Here is a 21,576-nt window from a genome sequence, read left to right as displayed (position 1 = left end):
TTGTGTGAAAGAGCTTTGTAGCCAACAAGTTCCGTTTGGGATTTGTATTGCATTCAGCGTAACATAAAATACTTCTTAAGTTCTGATGATAAAGAATCAAAGAGAGTTACCCCGCTACCTACCATCTTTTAATTATCTTCTGTTACAATCTTCCAAATGTACAACCTTTTGACATTTACAACAAACATTTACGCATATAGTACTTTTATGCTGTTGCTATGGATACGACTCATTAAGAGCACAAATCTGATAAATAACCATTCAAACTTGTTTTTTTAAAAAACAGCAACAATGATATGGTAACAACATTTGTCATCGATTGGGACATGCCAAGATTTACAGTATATACGATGTATATGATGGATATGATAAAGCAATCTTCGGAGATTCATGGGAGTGGCGGCTCATGCATTTCTTCACTAATGTGCATTGAATTACTGATGCTAGCTGCACTTTTACTCACTGCCTCAAAGTGTAAACAAAAAATATTTTCCCCTTTCGTGCTCCCAAAGAGTAACGTCATAATATATCAACAGGTATTCGACAATTCACAGGCGGGGGGGGAGTCACACAACCACAATCTGTATTTACTATGTCCTGAACATAAACCATAGTTTCCAATGAGTGGCCTCCATTTAAATAGACACTGCACCCCAATTTATTTCTTCTACAGTAGAAACAGCAGTGACAGGGAGTGGAATAATTCAGTCATTTGCAGTAATCATTTCTTTAGCCCAGATGCCCCGAGCAGATGTGGCATCTGTAAAGCTGACTGTTCCCACAGGCAATGATGAAAACACTAATGAATTGCAATTTTGTCTAATATGCGTAACAATCGAGCACAAAGTCCTGGAAAACTCCTAGAAATGGCCCAAAAAGACCCTAAAATGGCTGCTTCAAGCCAAAATGGCTGACTTCCTATTTGTTTTCAGGCAGGGGCTTTTGAGATGTTTTGTGGTTCTACCCATGATGAACATGCCTACCAAATTTAAATATCCTGCCTTGGCTGGGTTCTGTGGAAAAGGATCCCCGCCACAGATAAGTAAACAAAAAGCCGATCTGTGAGTCATTTTCTTAGTGAATGAGATATGACTCATGAAAGGTGCCTCCATTCTTTTGTTCTGACTTTCTCCATAAATCTGTCGTCGACCCGATGTCAGCAGATGGAACACGTAATGATCGAGATAAATAAACAAAATACACGTAAGACTTAAAACCCGACAAATCAAATAAAGGTGGACTGGAGGAATCAGCCTATTTAGAGCAGGGGTGGGAAACCTACCTGTGTCGATGAGCATGCGTAATGTCCCGTGCGCGGGTTAGTCAAAGTGGGTGAAATTTCTAGATAAACTGAAAATAATGAATTTGACCTCTCAACTTTGAATGCATATATCAAGTATTTGTAACTCTTTGAGAGTCACTCATGTGTGGCATCCTGGGTATTTCTAAAAACGATTTTTTTTTGGTGTGAAAAAGCCAAATATTTACTAAAAAAAAAGATGATTTCCTAAAAAGAATAAAAGGATTTCTTGCGTCCAGCTGTTCAATAGTCTTTCCTGCCAAATATCCAGCGTATTTCTGATCAAATAAAAAAAAAATATCTACTGTGTTACACCACCGTATATATAACATGGCATGAAAATAAATTGGATATTTAATCATTACATCTACCCTGCCCAATTTTATTTTGAAGTATAGTACTAAAAATAATAACAATTTGAAGTTCTGTAGTCTTCTACTGACATTTTAGATATATGCCGTGGTATCGTTTCTGCATCGGTATCGACGTACTTTATGCACGCGGTTTCAAAGTCAGAATTTTGTGACTGTGACAGCACTAACATGAACAAATTGTAGGACTGAGGAAAGACTGACGCATCGTAATCTGCTACCTTACCGTAAAAAAAAAAATCTCATTATAATGGCTTTTGTGGTGGCGAGTGTCATAACATATTCATACGTGACCTAAATCAGTCTGTCCTTAGCACGAGTCGAGAGGATGTCTGTGTGGCAGTTAATGCAACGTGGTACCTTGGCACATGACGATGGGCTTACAGTACGAGGGGTAGCGCATTCATCGGGCGTTTGGGTGCGGTGGCTGAGGATTGTGAGAGGAGGGCGGGTTGACGGCCAATCCGAGCCGCTTAGCTCTGAGCGGTTAGCCTCTGCTCTGTGAGCGACGCCTGGTGGGACACCGTTTTGTTTTCGTGCGAACGAAGCTTGGACACCACGTCTATGAACGCCCGGCTTTGGACTTCTTTGTGGAGGGGCTCTGAGAGCAGAGAGGAGGAGTCAACTCTTCTTCCTCAACATCCAAAAACAATCAGCGCTACATCTGCTATTTGAATATATATTCAAGTCCGATACTGATCTAAGCCCACGAAGACAACAAAACTAAACCACAATCTTATGTACTGTGTGTGTGGGTGGTCTCACCGGAGCCCATGACAGCACAGATGAGGATCATGGAGTTGTATTTAATCTCCGGCGCACTCCTCTCATCCGACAACAGCTTATGAAGCACAGCAACGAGGTTGGCTCCTTCAAAGTCCTTCTCCGCTGCAACTTTGAATGGATGAGAAGAAAAATTCATTTTGCGGATTGATTCAAACGCCACGTGCAAGTCATTCTCTTGACATTGTTCTCACCCAAATCGAGCGCCGCAATGAGGCCCAGCGCCACCAGTGCTTCATTCTGCATGATCATGTGCTCGCTGGTTGCCATGGTGACTAAGTGCTTGACTCCTCCTCCCTGGATGACTGTCCTAACAACATCCTGAAAAAGCATATTGAAAAAAAAATCTAATTTAACAATCAGTCCAAATGAGCCCAAAATATTTACTTCAAACCAAAGTGGCCTCGAGACCTTGCTCTTGCTGTGTCGGATGAGAGCGGAAAGAAGCCTGTTGGACTCGCCCATCACCCCAGCGTGATCTTTGGCTTCGCACCACTCCACCAGCCGCTCCACCAGTTTCCCATTGGTGCCAAGCTGGTCCGCTGCTTCCACTGCAACAAACATTGAGCAGGATTGGAGGAATTATAACGACCACTTGCTCTATACGGAGATCCCCCACCGTTCATCAAAGGATGCGAAGACTTCTACCTTGTGTGTCGATGAGCATACGTAAGGTCCCCAGAAGCTTAAACTGGACAGGCGGCATCTCAGACTGCAAAAACTTCAACACCACATCTGCAACTCCAGCTGACAGCATCTTGGATTTGTTCACAACTGGTGGGACATGACACGCAATATGATCACGATGAAATCTTGGCCCTCCTATGAGGAAATACGTCGCACGACTGTACTATACGAGAAAGTGTGTCCGAACTAAGATTCGGCTCACCGGGTATGGCCAGGTTCCGAAGAGCACTGAGAGCTGCGTGTTGAACTGTGACATTGCCTTCGTCGATGTGTCGATCCAACAGCTCCAAAAGCATCTCCACGATACCGGTGTCCACCATGTGGATGCAGTTGCCATCTGTCCACAGGGTGAAAATAAACAACGGCTTTGGCGGTCGAATTATCGGCATGATGGAATAAACCGGCATCTTAGTCGGTCTTACCGTTGCGGGCAAAATTAGCAATGGCGAGCGCACCAGCCAGTTGCAACTGGTGGTTGTGCGATGGGATCCAGGAAAGAACCCTCTGGAAGACACTGCCCTTCCCTCCCTCAAACAGCTTCTGCATGGACTCATCTACACAGAAGGTCAAGAATTATTAACAGAGATGGAGCGCAGATGTAAAAAGTGACTTTTTACCTCCGAGCAGCAGGAGCACCATCAGGTCAGAAGCTGTCTTCAGCTGGGCGACATCCTCTTCCCGCTTGCCGTCTACAGTCTGGCCCACAACCTCGAGGAGACATTCCACCAGGCCCGCCTCCACCATCTGCAACTTGATCACATCTGGACAAGAGCGAAGGCAAGGATAAAGATGATGTGAAACATTAACACGGAATAATAGAATTAGATTTTTCTAACTCTAATTATTATACCCCTTCTACTATGATTAATAATATTTTTTAAATATAAAATGAATAGACAAAGCACTCAGAAATGCTTATCTAAAAAAAAATTTAAAAAAAGAGCGACAAATATGACATTACCATTTTCTGCGAGAGGAGCCAGGACCTCAAATATCATTTCTCTCTTTTCATGCTCCACTTGTTTCTGGAAAAGGCGCACCAGCTCCTCGGCGATGTTGGTGGAGGCAAACTGCTCCTTGCTCGACTCTGTCGAGACAACAGAAGCTGTTTCAAAAATTGCAAAGGACGTCATCTCCATGTAGAGCTTCAATAACCATTTTACAATCCACATTTGAATTATTCTGAGCGATTGCTTTCGTGGCTTGGTCAGTCATTTTTAAGCAGCCATTTTAGGGTTATTTGAGCCATTTACGGAAGTTATTTCAAAAGCAAACTCGAAGTTTGTGTCTGAACGCAATCAAGTCTGAAGCATGTCTGCGGAACAGATGGCTGGCACAAAATTTCAAATTTCTTCGTGGGTGCGGGATAAGCACTCACCGAGCTCAGCTAAATTCCCAAAGGCGATGAGACACATTTCCGTCAGGGCGGCGTTGTGGGAATGGATGCCGAGCAGCTTCACCAGAGTGGGGATCACGCCCATGCTGATCAGCTGGCCTTGTAGGGAATCTAGAAGGAAGGTAAAATCGGAAAGACAATTTGTTAAAACTATTATGACTGTTCAGGATGCCATTAAAGGTTGTGAACACCTTCGATACATCTTCCACCAAAGGGCCCCAAATGGGTCGCAGGTCCATTTTTATTGCCTCGCTGTATGTTATTGATTAGTTTATGAAGTCGATATGTCGATCTAATTTCAGAGGTGAAACTGGGGGGAAAAAAATAGCAGAGCATGGCAGAAAGATGAGAAGAATGAAAAACGGCTGAGCTTTTTTTTTTTTTGGTTTTCGTTTTGATGGCGTACAGGAGAAGACCGGCGTATTAGATGACGGTTGTTCTGATGGTCATTACCATTATCATTGCTATAGTTCATCAGCATGCCACAAAAGACTGTCAAGAGCTTCTGATTTTCCGGCTCTGTATTTTGGGAGAGGCTTTTAATGTGTTCAGCTACTATCTGAGCCCCTCCTGCCAGGTCAACTGCACTCCTGCCCTCATCTGCAAAACAAAAGAGGCCGGGACAAATAATCAACCACAAAGGGGTGAAAAAAAATAAATAAGGAAAAGAACCACTAGATAGAAAAAAAAAAAAAAAAAAACACGGAGTTATGTATTGTTCTATTCATATACTATCTCTATAGCGTATTTCAGTCCAAAAATATTTTTGTTGTTAATCTCTTGCGCGATGAGTGTTTGTCAAAAATTGATGATGCACACTCCGGACAATAACATTTTTTTTTTTTTTTTTTTTTAAATGTCACTAGTAGTACAGAGAATGATACTTATGACTTTTATTTTGATCAGATTTTTAGCTAGGACACCTCAGACACTGCGCTAGCTCATGTAGCCTACCTTGTAGCTTGCCTAAGTTTTTGTGCAATCATCTGCAAGTGAAGAGCAAATGTCCAGACGATAACTCGAGAAATTCTTGTCATTAAATGTTCATTGTTGTTGATTTCAATTTGAATGTGACAAATATACATACTTCACAATTTAAATGCCCATATGAGAAACTAAAGAGAAGCTCTATTGTCTTTTTAAACAGCACCATTTTAAACAGGAACTGGATGAGGGACACGTTCTTTACACTCCCACCATTGAGTCCATAATCAAGCCAAAACAAATGTCACATCCCACGGAATTCCACAGATGAGCGGGCTTTTCAGCACGGAACGCGCCAGAACCGACAGCTGGTATTTAAAGCGCGACAGCAGGCTGCGCTTTAATCCGTCTTTAAAACGTATCAAGTAGTCAAAAATTCAAAAGCAGTTTGCATATCGGAAAGTGTCCGATCCTCCATCCTTCAAAGAAGGAGGAAAACAATAAAAAAAAAAAAAGCAACCATTTAGTATATCAATTGCTGTCTGAATCAGGTCATTTGCATTCCCAGGAAATATTCGATGTTTTATTGTTTTGAAGCAGACTGACGTTTACAGTAACTGAGACGATCTGCGTTACTGACAGCTCTGCTGTCCCCCCTCTGCAAATGTCACATTCCAAAGCACACAACGCTGGCGACCTGTTGGGCCCTGAAACCCAAAACCAGCTTCATGGGATTCTGCGTTCATACAGCAGAGTTACTTACGGCTGTCATAACAGATGTTGCCAAGAGCCCGACCCGTCTGCAGTAGAATCTCCTGATCGGTGGAGTTCAACAGCTGAATGAGTGGAGGGATGAGGCCAGCTTCCACGCAGGGAGTTCGCATGAACTCTAGGGGAAGAAAAAGACTTGTCAGTATAAATCATAAACCAAGGTGGCTCAAACTGAGTGTCACCTAATCTCTCTACTTTATTACTATAAAATGGCTGCTTCAAAACAAAATGGCTGACTCCCTATATCTTTTTTTTTGCTTGGAGCTGGACCCTCACCATTTTTGGCCACCTCTGCTATGATATTGGCAACTCTGGGTGCGCAGGATGACTGGGGGCTGAGCAGAGAGGCGAGCAGGGGAAGAACGCCCATCTCCTGGACCTTCACACTGGCCTCCGTGGCTACGGGAACCACACCCAGTTAACGGTAACTGTCAGAGCTCGGGTGAACACCTCTGGAAGCGTACTTACTGTTGTTGAGCAGAGCTTTCAGTAGACAGTCCAGACAGCCATCCACGCTGTCCGAGGCGCTGTCTGTGGACGCCAGTTTAAGTTTTGCCAAGGCGTCACTCAGGTTGTCTGGAAGCAAAAAGTTTCCGCTGAGTGATGGCTGTATTAAGAGATTCTTACCCCATCGCATATTTTACTTCAGCACAGACGTGGTATCTATAAATCTGATGCTAAAATGCATTATTAGTTACATTTAATATCACAATTGTGGGAATTGAACATACGGCACAGTCAGCAGTTTTATTTCAATAAATATGATATAGAAATATGTATGTACAGTAGTGCTTTGAAATACGAGTTTAAATTCATTCCCTGACTACGTTTGTAACTCAGAACACCCGGACAGTTTCTCAATTCATCTTTTCTCACTGAGATGACTGCATGTAATTTAAAAAGAAAAAGAAAAAAAAAAACTCCAAAAATGGGAACCATCCCGTGGCTACCACCAAGCCTTACCACAATGGCTTTTCAACAATAAATGCGCAAGGGTGAGTTGCTGACCGTAACTTATTAGTGATTGTTTAGTTCCGTTACTGGTTCTGACTGGCAGCTAGTATGTGGCCCTACTTTACCGGAGCCCTGACCTAAATGAAGAAGGCGAAGTAATATGCAGCAAGGGATTGTGTTGCGTAACAGCTGTAAAGATGAAGGAGTGCCATCTGCACCATCAACGGCGCAGCCGGCGGTGCCATTTCGGAGGATGGAGCCCACACCCAAGCCTCCCGAGAAGCAGTACACTATTTACTGCCGTTGCAATGCAGCATCCTAATCACACATACAAGACACCCCCCGCCCGCTAGGCTGCCATTTCCCCACCGCGTCGCTAATAACATAGCAATTGTGACAGGAGCTGTAATGACGTCATTATTAACAAATACCCGCCAAGGTGAATTAGATTGACAGGCTAGCTTGTTAGCTTAGCTGTCTAGCGACTCACCCATCTCGACGGGATGCTGCACCGGGAAAGAGACGAACGTGGGGGGGTGTGGAAGCTCTCCAGCTCGTCGTCGCGGGGTCTATTGAAGGCCAGCTCCCCCCGCGCATACACATACGCGCTGCTGATGCTGCTTCTGCGTCTTCTTCTTCTGCTTCTTCTTCACGCCACACTTATCTTATCCACACAACGTCTTCGCTGATGTGGCGGGTGAGCTAACCAGTTAGCAATCAGCCAACCTAAGGGTAATAATCTGCGATTCGCTGTTGCTATACGATTAACTTCCTGTCATTGCAACCCCAAGCCAAGAAAGGAGGGTTTTTTTTGTTTTTTTTTGTAAGAGCGTCCTTTAAACTAAAGTACGGTGCCGCTGATGAGTGTGAGCTCGGCAGGTAAGAGAAGTTTTCCGGATAAGCTTTCACAATAAAAAGGCACAGGCACTCCCCTTCAAAGTGAAGGCGGCGATAAGTCGGTAAGTAAATACTTCCGTCTTGGCTTTCAAAATAAAACGTCAACGACTCTTGAGAAACGCATCAAATGGCAACGGAGCTTTTTTCTTTTCTTTTTCTTCAAAAAAAAAAAAAAAATATCTACATGATTAAAGTCTGTAGTGATGTGGTTCAAATCAAGTAAATAGGTAAAAGCTTTTGTTCTTAGCTTTCAAAATTAAAAACATTTGAAAATCTAATCTTTATCAGCAGGTACTGATAAGATAAAATTCACGTGATCGGTCCTAATTTCCGATCAAGTCATTGTGATTGGATCAGGACTACCCTATTTCATTTCATTTATTCGTCTTTATTCTCGTAACAGTGCAAAATTGTTGTCTAACATTTCTTCGATTTTATTGTATAAATTGTTTTTTCCCTATTTATGGTACAATTTAAATCGTTGCCCTGTTTTACAGTTTTAATCTTATGAAACTAACTTTCCTCGTAATATTGCACTTTTAATCTCCTGTAAAACAGCAAATTTTTCCCGTTTTAATGACACATTAATGTCACAATCCTGGTTTGTTGATGCTCTGCTTTTTTTCTGTTGCAATTTCCTTAGAAACTACAATCGGGTGTAGTCTCGTGAACCAGTAACTTTTATCACGTGACTTTTGGATGTTTGCGCTTCCCTCGGGCTTGTGTGCTCTTTTCTCGTCAATATTTCATGAGTTGCTTTTACCAGGTTTCTACCCCACCATACCCTTAATATTGATAACACCACCTTATACTCGGATTTTTTTTTACGACCGTTTGCTTTCCTTGTAACATTGCGTTTTTTTTCTCGGTATATTCTTTTTTTTCTCGTTTCGTTATGTTTCACCCCATTATTCATCACTGTGACCCTTTTGTGCTGGATTCTAATTTCCAGTAGGGGAGGCGAAGATGTCTGGGACACCTTGCTCTCCATCTTTCCTGTTTCGCGCACGCACGTACTAGTTCTTCCTCACCCCCTCCCTCACGCGGTTTCTGGCCATCAGCAGCGTCTGACGCGACGCAGCAGAGCCTCATCTGCTCGTGACATTCTGGCTTTTGTGTCCGAGCGAGGAAGGGGGGGAAAACCTTCTTCGTGGACCACCATGGACATGATGGGCGACAAAGAGCGGCGACGCCTCAGTTGCAAAGGCTTGCTGAAGAAGAACTGGCTGCTGATCGCCACAGTGGTATCAGTGCTGCTCGGTATGCATGCATGTGCATCCATCTCCATTTTATCCTTCAGCCTCTTTTGCGGTGCACGCCGAGAGCATACGTGATGCTTTAAATGATGGGTGGGGGGGTGGGAGTGCTTTTCCTCATCGGGGGGCCATCCAAAATGCATCAAAATAAAATAGGATGCAACCATTCAAGCAGCACTTGTGTATTCTACGATGTGGTTCAATCTTGATTTGACTGCATGCCACCAATTCCATTTGCAAACAATAAAATGAGCACAATAAAACCCTTATCAGAATAAAGTCAGAATCTTTAGTCATTTGGGACTTGATTTATGTAATATTACCACATCTGTTGACATATTATTATGTTATTCTCGACGTTTTGACTTTTTGGTGAGCTTTTATTTTCGTGACATAATGTCATAAATTCATTCTCATAACATTCAATATTTTTTTCTAATGTAACTTTATTCTCATAACATTGCAAATATGTATTGTAATAAGTTGTCTTTCGTTGCAATGTTCTCATAACATTACACCTTTATTCTTTTGGCAATACAAAATGTTTTCTTATGACCTTAGTCTCGTAACGTTACGGCTTTTTCAAATCTTTCCGATTTTATTCTTCCAAAATTGCGTCTTTATAATGTTTCGACTTTGTTTTTGTACAACTCTAGAACTATTTTCGTAACTTAGAAGATTCCATCTTTATCCTTGGAAGAGCACGAGGCCTTTCTCACAAAATTACTGTCCATCTTTACTCTTAGAACATAACTTTTTCTTTTTAATCTCATAAAATGATCCCTGTAATACAATGACTTTATCGTAACAATACTTCACTCTTGCCACATTGCGGATAAAGTGTTTTAAAGTCTCGCGAGATTTGTTAAAGCCTCATGTGCTTTTGTCATTTGTAATGGTTGCATTCAATCAAACTGGCGTTATACGAGCCATATGCGGTAGTTACAATCAATGGCTAATAGCTGAGTTGAGCCTTTTTTTTTTTTAATGAGGACACAACTCTTGTACTGTATGTGGCATACCATTAGAGCATCTTCCTCCACAATTGTTTTCTTGTTGCAATGATGTCCATATTGCAGGGATCAGTCTGGGTGTTGCCGTAAGAGAGTACGCCTCTCTGTCCCATCTCCACAAGCAATATTTCGGCTTCCCGGGAGAGATTCTGATGCGAATGCTAAAACTGGTCATCCTCCCGTTGATCATTTCCAGCATGATAACAGGTAAAAACACGTGACACAAATTATATGTGAGCTGTACGTTACAGTATGTGGATCACGTGCACAGGTGTTGCTGCCCTGGACTCGGAGGTGTCGGGCAAGATCGGCCTCCGAGCTGTCATCTATTATTTCTCCACCACGATTATCGCCGTCATCCTTGGTGAGTTTAACGCGCACGTGTTTTGAAATACACTCGGGCGGTTAGCGGGTGATCATTGCCGTGAGCCAACCGGACCTTTCCTCGCATCATCTTGAGAAGATTGTTTGTTATTTTGAACAAAATTGCAACGTCAAGGCTTAATGTGATGTGGGCCACTAAAAAAATGGAGGCCGTGCCACTTTTGGCCCCCGTGCCGCAGTCTGGACACCTTTTTTTTGGTCAAATCAAAATAGCTTGATGGCATCCCTTGTGAACCCTTGGCAGGTATCATCCTAGTGATGACTATCAAGCCCGGAGTCTCTCAAACGGCGCAGCACATCGACAGAGCCGGAACCACGCCCAACGTCACCACCGTTGACACGCTGCTGGACCTCCTCAGGTGTGTCGTTGAAATATTTCCGTTTGCGTTATGACACGTTTCTAACCGTCATCATTTGTGATCGACAGAAATATGTTTCCGGAAAACTTGGTGCAAGCTTGTTTCCAGCAGGTAAGCCAAAATACACCAGCGAGTGGCCCTCAGGTCACATGACGCTAACAAGTCTCTCACTTTAGTACAAAACCAAGCGCAAGGAGTTAGAGCCGCCTCAGAGAGTACCGGTCGCAGGTACGGACATTCCTCCTGTCACAAGTACAGACATTCCTCCTGTCACAAGTACGGACGTTGCTCCTGTCGCGACCACTGTCTTTGATGCCGTGGAGGTAGGCTACTCTTATAATTTATCGTGACATTATTATTTGAAACGTTAGCTTTACAGATAGATACCAAGTCTGCCACATATTTTATAGTATTTACATTTATTTCCATCAGCAATTCATGGAATTTGTTTTAATGTAATGCTTGAGCACAAACGTTTGCGCAGGTCGAGATGTGGCCTTAATTTATTTTTTCAAGTCAAAATGTTTTTTCTTTGAGGCGCAGGCTGGATGGGAAGCTAGCATGCTTGGGGGCGGGGCAAATCTGTTAATTCACTTTATTAGAGGAGATATGGAAATGTGAATAAACTGCCTCCTTGTACTCACTGTGGTCAGAACATCACCATAGACTACAAAATCAGCGGGACGTATTCGGACGGAATCAACGTTTTGGGTCTCATCGTGTTCTGCGTCGCGTTTGGACTCGTCATCGGGAAGATGGGTGAAAAGGGACGCATCCTTCTGGAGTTTTTTGATGCTCTTAACGATGCCACCATGAAACTGGTGCATATAATTATGTGGTAGGTGGTGCGCCATCAGTAAATATCATTTTGATTTTAAAGCCATTTGACTGTGTTGAATTGAATTTCAGCAGAATTTGAAATAAATGGCAACAGGATTTCTGATTGGCTTGCTAATAGCCAATCAGAATGATCGATTGTCACGGCCATCATCTTGCATACTGCATCATGGTACCTACTATTCACTATCTGTTTGTTTTCTTCAGCTACATGCCAATCGGGATCCTGTTCCTAATCGCCGCCAAGATCATCGAGGTGGAAGACTGGGAGATCTTCCGCAAGATGGGTCTTTATATGGTAACGGTGCTGAGCGGGTAAGCCGGGCTGGATTTATATTTGACATTTGGGCCAATTCTCCCGTCCAGTGGCCACAGATAAGGCAAGGACATTATGAAACTGCTCAACCTGCACATAGCGTAATGAAAGCTATAAGATCACACCTGTAAATCTAAGTTAAGGGTCAGTACATTCTCTGGGGTAAGGTCTCAAGAAGGTTACGGTTACACATTTTTGACCATTATCCAAGATCAAGTGGCCTTGTTTTGCTACATGCTTGGGAATGGGCAAAAGGAAGCCTCATCACCTACCACGCGCCGTTGTTCTCGTCGTAGACTCGCCATCCACGCCATCGTCTGCCTGCCCCTCATCTTCTTTGTCATCGTGAGGAAGAATCCGTACACATTCACGCTGGGGATGGCGCAGGCCCTCGTGACGGCCCTCATGATCTCATCCAGGTATTGTTCTCTTCATTCCCCTTCTACCTTCTCGGACGGCTTGTAGGGTGAGTCTGCTTTGAAAGAGGATAAAGAATACGTGCCTGTCTACATGTGCGGCTGCATCATTTGTGTTCGAATATCCATTGCTTAAAGCGTTATACTTATCCATGCTAAGTGTTAGCCTGTCAGTGGCTTTTCCCATTATGTTTTAGCACGAAGCTATGGAGCTAGCGTGCCCGATAGGTAGGTGAACGTCGGTGACTAGATGATGTGTTACAGCTCTGCCACCCTGCCCGTCACTTTCCGCTGCGCTGAGGAAAACAACCACGTGGACAAGCGCATCACCCGTTTCGTCCTCCCCGTGGGGGCCACCATTAACATGGACGGCACGGCGCTCTACGAGGCCGTCGCCGCCATATTCATCGCGCAGCTCAATGATTACGCCTTGGATGTGGGCCAGATTGTCACCATCAGGTATCATGCAAACACACCTACTGTCATCTCAGCTGCCCCATTTGACATGTTGTCACTTCTTGCTTGTAGCATTACCGCAACTGTGGCAAGTATCGGAGCTGCAGGCGTCCCAAATGCCGGCCTGGTCACTATGGTAATAGTTTTGACAGCCGTCGGACTACCTGCCAGTGATGTCACGCTCATCGTCGCTGTGGATTGGTTGCTGTAAGTGATACCTTTCCATTCAACCGTCCTATCACGTATCCCGTTGTTTCCACTGTATAGCAGCAGCAATTAGCATTTTATGACACCACGAATAAGAGAAAACGTTTTATTTGAAAAAATATCCCAGTTCATAAGCGAGCTGTACGTGTGGTTCTCCCCGCAGAGATCGTTTCCGCACCATGATCAACGTGCTGGGCGACGCGTACGGCGCCGGCATCGTCCAGAAGCTCTCCAAGCGCGAACTGGAGAGGATGGACCTGATCTCGGACGTAGATGTGGCAAACCCCTTCGCCTTGGATGTTACGCCCGACGGCGACGAGTGCGACAAGAAATCCTACGTCAACGGGGGCTTCTCCGTCGACAAGACGGACGCCATCTCCTTTACCGAGACGTCACAGTTCTAGAATCCCCCACCCCACCCCTCTCCTCTCCCCTGACCCCGCCTGAAGAAAGTGCCATATACTCCGAGGGGTAATACCTTCTATCAGCACCTATCATCAGCAATAGCAGCTTCCATTCATCATCACTGACATTTACTACTGATTTCAAGTGCTTCCTTTTTACACTGAAATGATACATTTATACTCCAGGAAAAGTCCTTTAGTGGGTGGGTGGATGGATGTATGGATGGATGGATGGATGGATGGATGGATGGATGGATGGATGGATGGATGGATGGATGGATGGATGGATGCAAGGTGTGTTTATTGAGCAGCGACATTCCACAGCGCAGCTTTATTTGCTTCTGAGTAGAAATGCACGGCTCCTATTAACTATTTGTACAGAATGTGACAACTGTGCCAAGCCTGTGAAGAGGTGAGTTGACTTGAAGGTTCGAGTCGTGAAACACTGTGAACTTTGGCCGCATAATAAGCGTACCGCCCTGTTCTCGAGAGAATTTAAGCCCAATGCGAGGGGGGGGGCGTCAAATTGCGATAATACGACGGGAAATGATTATGGGATTAAGGTGGTGAGAAAAAATGTTGTTGAAGGGGTCATATGAGGGAGAGAAGTCATGAATTCAAGTTGTAGAGGCAAAAGTTGTCATTTTGCGTAGAAATGTTGTAAGAATGAGGTGTAATATCTGAACAAGTCGAACTGTTGCGAAAAAGTCGTAAAGTTTGAAAAAAGCGGTAATATAAGAGAAAAGTTGTGACGTCAAGGGAAAAAAAAAAAAGGATTAATGTCCCAATTTTTTAATGAGTCAAATGCTATGAGGAAAAAGATTAAGAGTGGAGTATTACAAAAGAAAAGTGTTCGTCTTGTGTAAGGGGGAAAAGTCAAACGGAATGTTGCAAAGTTGTGATTTCACAAGGTGGGGGCGGAATTGCAACTTCAGAAATGACAGTCGAGAAATTAGTCAGCGTCGTGTGAAAAAGAAAGAAAGTGGCATGTTATAAGAAAAAAAAAAAAAAAAAAAAGGAATTTTTAAGACTTGCTTTGAAGAAAATACCATATTTATTGTAAAGAAATATATTAATATTGTACTACACGACACTATTTAATAATAAAATCAAAATGTTCATAGGCAATGCAATGAGAATGTGGGAATGTTATTAGGAAACAAAGAGTGCATTTTCAAGGTGATTTATATTTACGAAAATTCAATATTTTGCTAATATTGTCCTATACTTGAATGCTATCATATTCAAATAATGTGCAGAATACAACATTATGTCAAATGTAGTAGTAAATTCTCCCGAGAACAGGCTTCTTGAGTAGTGTCTTGTATTTAGGCTGTTACAAACTCGATAAGAACTTTTTTTTTTGTGTGTATGTGTGTGTTGTTGTTGTAAAGCAGCCAAATTACGCACACGCACACCGAGGAGACCAACGTACTGTAATCTCTGCTCTTGTGACCTCCAGTCAGCTTTCCAAGTGTTACTCCGAGACACGACTTAATATCCTCTAACGCATTTTTGCCATCGAAAGCAGGACAAGGTTCTTCCGAGCAACTGACAAACGTGACTCGAGTGCTTGATGATTTTGTCGATTCATGTATTTGCTGTCCAGTATATGAATAAAAACAAGTCGCTTCCAAAGCACAAATGACTATTGATTGTTGCCAAACGGGTAATTCGCTGGGTTCTGTTATTTACGAGGTGGTACGGGGAAAAAAAAAAAAAGCTGACGGAAATAGAAGCCCGTTTCAGCACATCTCGTGCAATAGATCCCAATGTTCTTCTCGTAGCCGTTGATGTACGGCCGCGGACACTCGCTTCGTCGTTGGCCGTTAATGGCCTTGCCTTGATTTAACGCGCTTAGCCAGGCGCCGCGTGAAAAGTCAATGCACCTCCAACATTGCTTGTAGCCGATCCTTCCGCAAGAGCTTATGGATTCCAATGTCGTTAAATTATGAAGAAAAAAATAAATAATTTTCCATTTATAAAGTTGTGCTACGACAAATTAAAAATCAAGATAGTTAAATTATAGTTATAAATAACTATAGGTGCTAAAAAAGAATGATTACGTGTCATGTTTACTGTGAGATATATGTTTTAATGTTAATTTTAAAAATATCTTGATTTTTTTTAGCACATTAGGTTTTGGAGATTTTTTTTTTTTTTTTTACTTGTACTTTTGACCTATAAAGCTTTCGCAATATGGATTTTACCACATTAGGTTTTGGAGATTTTTTTTTTTTTACTTGTACTTTTGACCTATAAAGCTTTCGCAATATGGATTTTACCAAGTTATAGCAATTATATTTGAGGAGAAAGGTCCACCTTTTGCTGAGCAGTTTACTTCCAGACCTGATTAAAATATTGACAAAATTTTTTGCCCAGTGTAATTTGAGCAAAAAAAAAACAAAAAAACGTTTTTTCCAAATTAATTTGAAGAGAATCAAACTGTAATGGAGCAAATACATAAATTGTAATTTCACAAAAAAGTAAGTTTTTCAAGAATAAAATCATTATACCATAAACCTCTTTGTTTATTTGACAAGTGGGAATAAATGGCCATTTATTCAAAAAAAAATATTTTACAAGAATAAACTTGTAATATTGCAATTTCATGAGAAATGGATAAAAGGAAAATTACTTTCAGAATAAAGTTGTAAGATCACGAGCATTTTTTAAAGAATGAAGGCGCATTATGAGCAAATAAGTCATTCTACAAGAATAAAGTCGTAATATCAGAAAATTGCACAACTCTTTAGAAATAGTAAATTTCCCGCCTCAATAATCCAACTTCATTCCTGTAAAATGACAACTTTACAACTTTGTGTTTCTAATGTGTCTGTGTAGCATTTTAATAAACATCTACACATTCATGATGTCATCCCACTGGATTTGAAATCAATTTGGCACATTTAAAAAGCAAAATTCATAATATGGAGATAAAATGCCAAGTTAACTAAGGAAAGAGTCCAAAAGAAAAATAAAGCTTTCAAAAAATAAATTATCCGGTAGCACAATCTCGGGGCTCACTTGTCGTTTGTTTGGGGCTCCTCAAGGTCCGAGTGCTCCTCTGGTTGGTCCTCTTGGCCATCCCCGTCCTGGTCTGCCGACCCCGAAGTCACGGCCTTGGCTCCTTTCCTCGGAGGTAGTACGGAGAAGAATGCGTCCTGCCAGCTGCCTTTCTCCACATATGCCAGGATGATCTCGAACACTGACGGGGGGAAAAAAACAAAACAAAGCATGCAAATCCTGACGAGACAAAACTAAGAATGGGAGAACATTTCAATACCGTGGTTGACCGCCAGAACTTTGCGACTGTTCATCTGGACGAAGCTGTCGAGAGGAAGCTGGGCGTGACAGAGTCCCAGATTCTGGGCCCGCTCCATTGTTATTCCCTACAAAGTCGGCACAGAGAAAGAAATGAAGGTGGGCAGGAAAACGCACCTTGAGGAACACCTCGGATATTATCCGAGACAGCTTTTGACGCATGCGGTCCAGACCTTGTGATGATTGTGGTCCACCAGCCCGCCAATCACGTAAGCCTTTTTGGGGTCCAGTTCTGTCAGCACGTTGGGGGAGTCTGACGTCAGGTAGACCACATCCTCCTTAGCCAATACTTCACTATAGTGCTCCAATTTAATGTGGATATCCTGTGCAAACAAACATATATCTTGGGAGTGAAATAATAAGTAAATAAATAAAGAAATAAAGAAAGAAAGAAAGAAAGAAATGAAATAAATGAAAGAAAGAAAGAAAGAAAGGTATAGTGCTCCAATTTAATGTGGATATCCTGTGCAAACAAACATATATTTTGGGAGTGAAATAATAAGTAAGTAAGTAAGTAAGTAAGTAAGTAAATAAATAAATAAATAAATAAATAAATGAAAGAAATGAAAGAAAGAATAATAAATATTATTATAATATATATATATATATATATATATATATATATATATATATATATATATATATATATATATATATATATAATAAATATTCTGGAATTATTTCTCATGAAAAATCTATTTTTTGAGAAAAATTCCGTTTTTATCATAATATTGAAAAGGTGTGCTCACTTTCCAGTTGATCCATCCTTTGTCTTTTTCATCCATACTTTGTTTGAGTTGTCCTCCAAGGCTTGTCAGATAAAACTGGACAAAAGAAACAAAAAAGTTGTCTGTCGTCCTGTATTGGATAAAACACATCGTTTCCTTTGATGCGTTCGGTGCAGCGTGTTTTTAATCATTTGAACCAATCGCAACAAACATGTTGCCCGTTGTTTCTGAACAAAAATCTGACAAAGTGAGCGGCAATCCACCTGGACTGGTTGAGAGGCTCGTCTGTTTTCAGCATAGCATCTCTGGATCTGCTTATGGAGCTTGTGCACATCCTGAGGAGAGAACAAACTGAGAACTGGGACGGAGATGTTAGAATGGATCCATTTTACCTTGGTTAACATGAGGTCGTCAAAACTGCAGTCCACCACCAGCCTGAGCGAGGTGGGCGTCACCTCTCGCCGTGGGCGCTTCTTGGCCCCGCGGTCTTCGCCTTCATTCTCCTGATGATTGTTTTGCCTCTGAATCCGCCGCTGTTGCTTCCTCTCCTTGCGCTTCTGCCTGTACCACGACATGTCAAATTAATCAGTTAATCATGATCTCTATTTTTTTACAAATTGAATCTGTAAAATTCAGTATTTTGACACTTTCATGCTTTACTTTCATTTTCATGCTTTACAATTTCATTTCATTATTTATTGCGATTTATAATATGATAATAAAATTGTCTTCTTACTTTCTCATCTCCCTCTCCTCCTCCCATTTCTGCTGCTTTAGAAGCTTCTTCCTTTGCCTTTTGGACAAAGGTTGCTTCTCGGTGGCTTCTTCGTCTTCTTTGTCACCCTCCACTGTATTATTTCTGAGAACATTATGATTATTTTGGATTTTGTTGTCATCGGTCTTCACACGGTCCTCATCATCCATTTGTTAATTTAAACGTCCTACCACAAAACGCGCAAAGTAAAGGACTCAGCAGTGTTACTATTTGATTATTTTAACACCCACATAAAGGATAAAGTATGTTTAAAATACAATGAGGAATTCATCCAACGATTGTAATCAGAAGTAAATTAGAAAGCATAAACTAGCATGTCAACGTTCATCTGAGTTTACACACGGCGGCGCGTAATTTTGGCGTCATTTAAGCGCGCCTGGTGCGTTCAAATGCTTCCGTTAACCTTATAGTTACTTTTTTTCAGCCATTTAAACATCATTTAATAGACATTTTCTTTCACACGGTGGGCCAAACGTTTTTTTTGGGGGGTTATATTAACACTATTTCAATGACAAATTACTCGTGATGGGTCCGGCGACACCGATGCGTCGGCGCATGTTTTGAGCTCACCGTGTCGGTGCGCGTATCGCTTTAAAAAAGTCACGAACGAGCAGCAGTATAGTCTGTCAAGGAAGCGCGCCAAAGCACTGCACTCCAGCCTCATCTGTGCCGAGAAATTGTGTCCAAAAAACGCAACTGGCTTACTTTTAAGACATTGGAAAAACCTTTTTTATTAATAAAAATGTGTACACAAATCCCAGTGCACAAGCATCCTTTTACACGTTCGTGTAACTGATTGACTGTAACATAGTGTAGTAGTTAGTGCCATGGACTCCCACCCCAGAGACTTGAGTTCGAATCCCGGTGGGACCCGTGAAGTGTCTTATCATGGAAAAAGTTGCAACATAGGGTTAGGGTTGGGGTTAGAGCTAGGTTTAGGGTTAGGGATAACCTTAAACCTAACCCTAATCCCTAACCTTTGCACTAACCCTAACCTTTGCACTAACCCCAACCCTAACCCTAGCTCTAACCCAACCCTAACCCTAGCTCTAACCCTACCCTAACCCCAACCCTAGCACCAAACCTAATCCAACCCTAACCCCAACCCTAACCTTAGTCTAACCCTAGCCCTAACCCTGGCCCTATCCCCAAACCCAACGCTAACCCTAGATCTAACCCTAACTCCAGCACTAACTCTAACCCCTAACCCTAACCAACGCTCTAACCCTATTCCCAACCCTAACCCTAGCCCTAACCCTAACTCCAGCACTAACCCTAACCCCTAACCCCAACCCTCGCCCTAACCCTTACTAACCCTAACCCTAGCCCTAACCCCAACCCTAATCCTAACCCTAACCTAGCCCTAACTCCAGCACTAACTCTAAACCCTAACCCTAACTCCAGCACTAACCCTAACCCCTAACCCCAACCAATGCTCTAACCCTAACCCTAACCCTATCCCTATCACCAACCCTAACCCTAACACCTAACACCTAACCCTAACCCTAACTCCAGCACTAACCCTAACCCCAACCCTCGCTCTAAACCTAACCCTAACCCTAGCCCTAACCCTATCCCCAACCTTAACCCTAACCCCAGAACTAACCCTAACCCCTAACCCTAACTCCAGCACTAACCCTAACCCTAACCCTAACCCTATCCCCAACCCTAACCCTAACACCTAACACCTAACACCTAACCCTAACCCTAACTCAACCCCTAACCCCAACCCTAACCCCAACCCTCGCTCTAACCCTGACCGTAATCCTATCCCCAACCCTAACCCTAGCCCCAACTCCAGCACTAACCCTATCCCCAACCTTAGACCTAACCCTAGCCCTAACTCCAGCACTAACCCTAAACCCAACCCTATCCCCAACTCTAACCCTTGCCCTAGCCCCAAACCTAACCCCTAACCATCTGTTGCAAATTTTTTCATGATAAAAGATTCTAGTGCAGTCCCACCAGGAGTTGAACTCGGGTCGATGAGTTGGATGTCCAGGGTACTAACCAATATACTAGGAAACCTTGACTTGAATCCCATGGAAAGTACTTACACTATATGGTTTAATAGAGCGGCTCAACTCGAACTCAAAGTCATCAGCCTTAACTCTGTTACACTCGTGACATGGTTTTCCATTTTGGATGCGTTCTTCATCATACTGATGGAATAAAATCGAGAGGTTATTTGAATTCTACGCTCCTCACGTCTGCGCTATAGTTTGGTTGTCATCATGTTTCATTGTCATCTTTAATGCAAAGCATTAAATGTCGGTAATGACGATGTAAGGCGACTTTGTAAATGTATATCTTTTATGCACTTGTGACCTTTTTGCTAACGTGCACGTTCAATGAAAGGAGTCGGTCACTCACGAGCCAACACTACTGTCAACTACGATGCCTGTAGTATTTTTAAGGTCCAGCAGGTGTCGCGGGTGTTAGCAGTCAGCAACACAGTATCGACACAATGTCAATACAGTTTGCCAATGTGTCGGGACGACACACGACGCCTCATCACTACAAATGACATTAGTTTCAAAACTACAGTCCTTCTTTCCATCATCCCTCCATTCCATCCTTAGCCTTTTAATTTTTTCATTCTTGAAGTCATGTGTATTATCTAACCTGGATGATGACATTTAAAAGTTTTTTTCCCAATTTTTCCATGTTAGTGTTCAGAAAAAACACTTAAGCACACATCAGGAGTCATTGAGAAGTAAAAAGGAATGGAAAGGATGAAGTGTTGCTGAGTCAGCAAGGCGGCGGCCAACTTGAACACAACGCACTCACGCTTCTCTTATACAATCCACCAGTCACAGCTTGTATGTACTGGACAGTTGCCATGACGATAGACGCCATCAGTAGAAACAGGAAAAAAATTGATCATCCATCATCAAAAATCCTCACTATATTACACTTTTTTAAAAATATTTTTTTCATGCAATTTTGCAATTGGTATTGAGGACACTTTGGATGCTTTTTCCATGTGTAACCATTTATGGGCTTTATAGCGCGTTA

General features: G+C 42.4%; 3 protein-coding genes across 6 annotated transcripts; 1 reads left to right on the top strand and 2 right to left on the bottom strand.

Annotated features, from left to right (window-relative positions):
- Positions 1-113: 113 nt before the first annotated feature.
- Positions 114-8,113, bottom strand: rap1gds1 (RAP1, GTP-GDP dissociation stimulator 1). Of its 2 annotated transcripts, XM_085906704.1 has the most exons (15): positions 7,677-8,112; positions 6,701-6,808; positions 6,509-6,631; positions 6,225-6,350; positions 4,991-5,137; positions 4,520-4,648; positions 4,103-4,228; positions 3,759-3,902; positions 3,564-3,695; positions 3,344-3,478; positions 3,103-3,228; positions 2,866-3,005; positions 2,649-2,775; positions 2,437-2,565; positions 114-2,272 (listed from the first exon to the last, which is right to left on the bottom strand). In XM_085906704.1, the coding sequence occupies exons 1-15, from the start codon at positions 7,678-7,680 to the stop codon at positions 2,145-2,147; spliced, it is 1,824 nt and encodes a 607-aa protein (XP_085762830.1). In that variant the 5' UTR covers positions 7,681-8,112; the 3' UTR covers positions 114-2,144. The 2 variants fall into 2 exon arrangements, with proteins under 2 accessions (XP_085762830.1, XP_085762831.1); XM_085906705.1 differs by lacking the exon at positions 4,991-5,137 and having other exon boundaries at positions 7,677-8,113.
- On the top strand, positions 7,701-15,353 carry slc1a1 (solute carrier family 1 member 1). 3 transcript variants are annotated; one of them, XM_085906708.1, is made up of 13 exons: positions 7,701-8,145; positions 9,036-9,343; positions 10,419-10,559; positions 10,624-10,716; positions 10,981-11,095; positions 11,164-11,206; positions 11,272-11,418; positions 11,749-11,933; positions 12,140-12,247; positions 12,545-12,667; positions 12,929-13,123; positions 13,193-13,327; positions 13,491-15,353. In XM_085906708.1, the coding sequence occupies exons 2-13, from the start codon at positions 9,244-9,246 to the stop codon at positions 13,729-13,731; spliced, it is 1,626 nt and encodes a 541-aa protein (XP_085762834.1). In that variant the 5' UTR covers positions 7,701-8,145; positions 9,036-9,243; the 3' UTR covers positions 13,732-15,353. The 3 variants fall into 3 exon arrangements, with proteins under 3 accessions (XP_085762834.1, XP_085762832.1, XP_085762833.1); XM_085906706.1 differs by having other exon boundaries at positions 12,929-13,327; XM_085906707.1 differs by lacking the exon at positions 7,701-8,145 and having other exon boundaries at positions 9,017-9,343; positions 12,929-13,327.
- Positions 15,354-16,256: 903 nt separating this feature from the next.
- trmt10a (tRNA methyltransferase 10A) lies at positions 16,257-18,919 on the bottom strand. The gene is made up of 7 exons (XM_085906709.1): positions 18,520-18,919; positions 18,176-18,344; positions 18,047-18,118; positions 17,805-17,879; positions 17,229-17,378; positions 17,018-17,123; positions 16,257-16,939 (listed from the first exon to the last, which is right to left on the bottom strand). Exons 1-7 carry the CDS (start codon positions 18,705-18,707, stop codon positions 16,755-16,757), a joined length of 945 nt encoding a protein of 314 aa, XP_085762835.1. The 5' UTR covers positions 18,708-18,919; the 3' UTR covers positions 16,257-16,754.
- Positions 18,920-21,576: the final 2,657 nt, after the last annotated feature.

This window comes from Syngnathus leptorhynchus, chromosome 2 (genome assembly GCF_054491065.1).
Source record: "Syngnathus leptorhynchus isolate UIUO chromosome 2, UIUO_Slep, whole genome shotgun sequence".
NCBI lineage: Eukaryota > Metazoa > Chordata > Actinopteri > Syngnathiformes > Syngnathidae > Syngnathus > Syngnathus leptorhynchus.
This window is presented reverse-complemented; position numbering and strand designations above follow the sequence as displayed.

Excerpts from the sequence above, each read along its gene's own strand:
- rap1gds1 (XM_085906704.1), bottom strand. Across the intron at positions 4,229-4,519 it reads TGGGAATTTAGCTGAGCTCG|AGTCGAGCAAGGAGCAGTTT; the intron begins GTGAGTGCTTAT and ends TTGTCTCGACAG. Across the intron at positions 3,479-3,563 it reads TGCTAATTTTGCCCGCAACG|ATGGCAACTGCATCCACATG; the intron begins GTAAGACCGACT and ends CCCTGTGGACAG.
- slc1a1 (XM_085906706.1), top strand. The coding sequence starts at position 9,244 with ATGGACATGATGGGCGACAAAGAGCGGCGACGCCTCAGTTGCAAAGGC. Across the intron at positions 10,560-10,623 it reads CATTTCCAGCATGATAACAG|GTGTTGCTGCCCTGGACTCG; the intron begins GTAAAAACACGT and ends TCACGTGCACAG. Across the intron at positions 12,668-12,928 it reads GCCCTCATGATCTCATCCAG|CTCTGCCACCCTGCCCGTCA; the intron begins GTATTGTTCTCT and ends GATGTGTTACAG.
- trmt10a (XM_085906709.1), bottom strand. The coding sequence starts at position 18,707 with ATGGATGATGAGGACCGTGTGAAGACCGATGACAACAAAATCCAAAAT. Across the intron at positions 18,345-18,519 it reads GAGGAGAGGGAGATGAGAAA|GCAGAAGCGCAAGGAGAGGA; the intron begins GTAAGAAGACAA and ends GTCGTGGTACAG. Across the intron at positions 17,124-17,228 it reads TGGACCACAATCATCACAAG|GGAATAACAATGGAGCGGGC; the intron begins GTCTGGACCGCA and ends CCGACTTTGTAG.